At 41.2% G+C, this 921-nt stretch overlaps 1 protein-coding gene across 1 annotated transcript in view; it reads left to right on the top strand.

Moving 5' to 3' along the window:
- Positions 1–921, top strand: part of usp40 (ubiquitin specific peptidase 40) — an 11,466-nt gene that overhangs the window by 5,823 nt on the left and 4,722 nt on the right. The window contains 3 exon segments of the mRNA XM_020614014.1: positions 4–116; positions 199–349; positions 475–579. Of these exon segments, the coding sequence (XP_020469670.1) occupies positions 4–116; positions 199–349; positions 475–579 (369 nt within the window).

Raw genomic sequence — 921 nt, 5'->3', positions numbered from 1 at the left:
GAGGGGTGGGGAGGGGGCGACCCCCCCCCCGATGATATGCAGCGGACACTAAAGGAGCTGTCGCTAAAAGATGGAGATGCACTGTTAGTGCTGGAGCCACAGGCATTTGATAGCAGGTAAAATCTTCTGCAATGCTTGTGTTGTTGTTGTTGTTGTTTTTAATGTGTGTTTTACAACTGTCTTTATAACTTTGTTCAGTGTGTTCACCTTAAACGGAGACGTTGTCACTGTGACTACGCCGTCTGATTGCCGCTGGCTCCAGGTGGAGTTTCAGCCATATGGAGGACAAGGTAAAGGAGAGACGGATGAGGAGAGGAGGAAAATCAAGGTTCCAGCCACAGGAAATATGGTCAGTAACTTCTGTGCTGCTGTGTTTGCTCTATTTTTCTTTATTCAAATATAGAGGAGCTACAGCTACACTAATTGTTCTTTCTACAAGTCATGTAGTTTAATGTTTAATTTGTCTGTCACCAGCTGCTGTGTGAGGTGAAACAGAGGGCCATAGAGGAGCTACAGGAGCAGCCTCCAGGCAAGACTGTTACACAAAACGGTGTCTGCAAGGGGATCATTAGTCTTGTAGTCAGTTATTATAGAGTATATGCAGAAGATGCAGATGCTGAGCCTCAATCTGATATTGGTATTTGTGTACATATAATCAAATCAGTGATAAAATGTATAATCAAAATAACACCTATGTGTAAAAAAGAACATTATATGCATAAAAGCAGACATTCTATTGGAAAACTTGTATTGGGTTGTAAAGGTGTGATAAAGTGGCCACTGAGTGTTTGAGTGTTAATAATAGACTGAAGGATCAGAAGCTCTATATAGGTTAATATGAAGGATCTGGATGCATTAAAAAAAATCTGATATGTGTATATTCTTAAAGCAGCTGTTGTTTCTGTATCACTCACACGGTGC

The sequence above is a fragment of the Monopterus albus genome, unplaced genomic scaffold (genome assembly GCF_001952655.1).
Source record: "Monopterus albus unplaced genomic scaffold, M_albus_1.0 scaffold141.1, whole genome shotgun sequence".
Classification (NCBI taxonomy): domain Eukaryota; kingdom Metazoa; phylum Chordata; class Actinopteri; order Synbranchiformes; family Synbranchidae; genus Monopterus; species Monopterus albus.
This window is presented reverse-complemented; position numbering and strand designations above follow the sequence as displayed.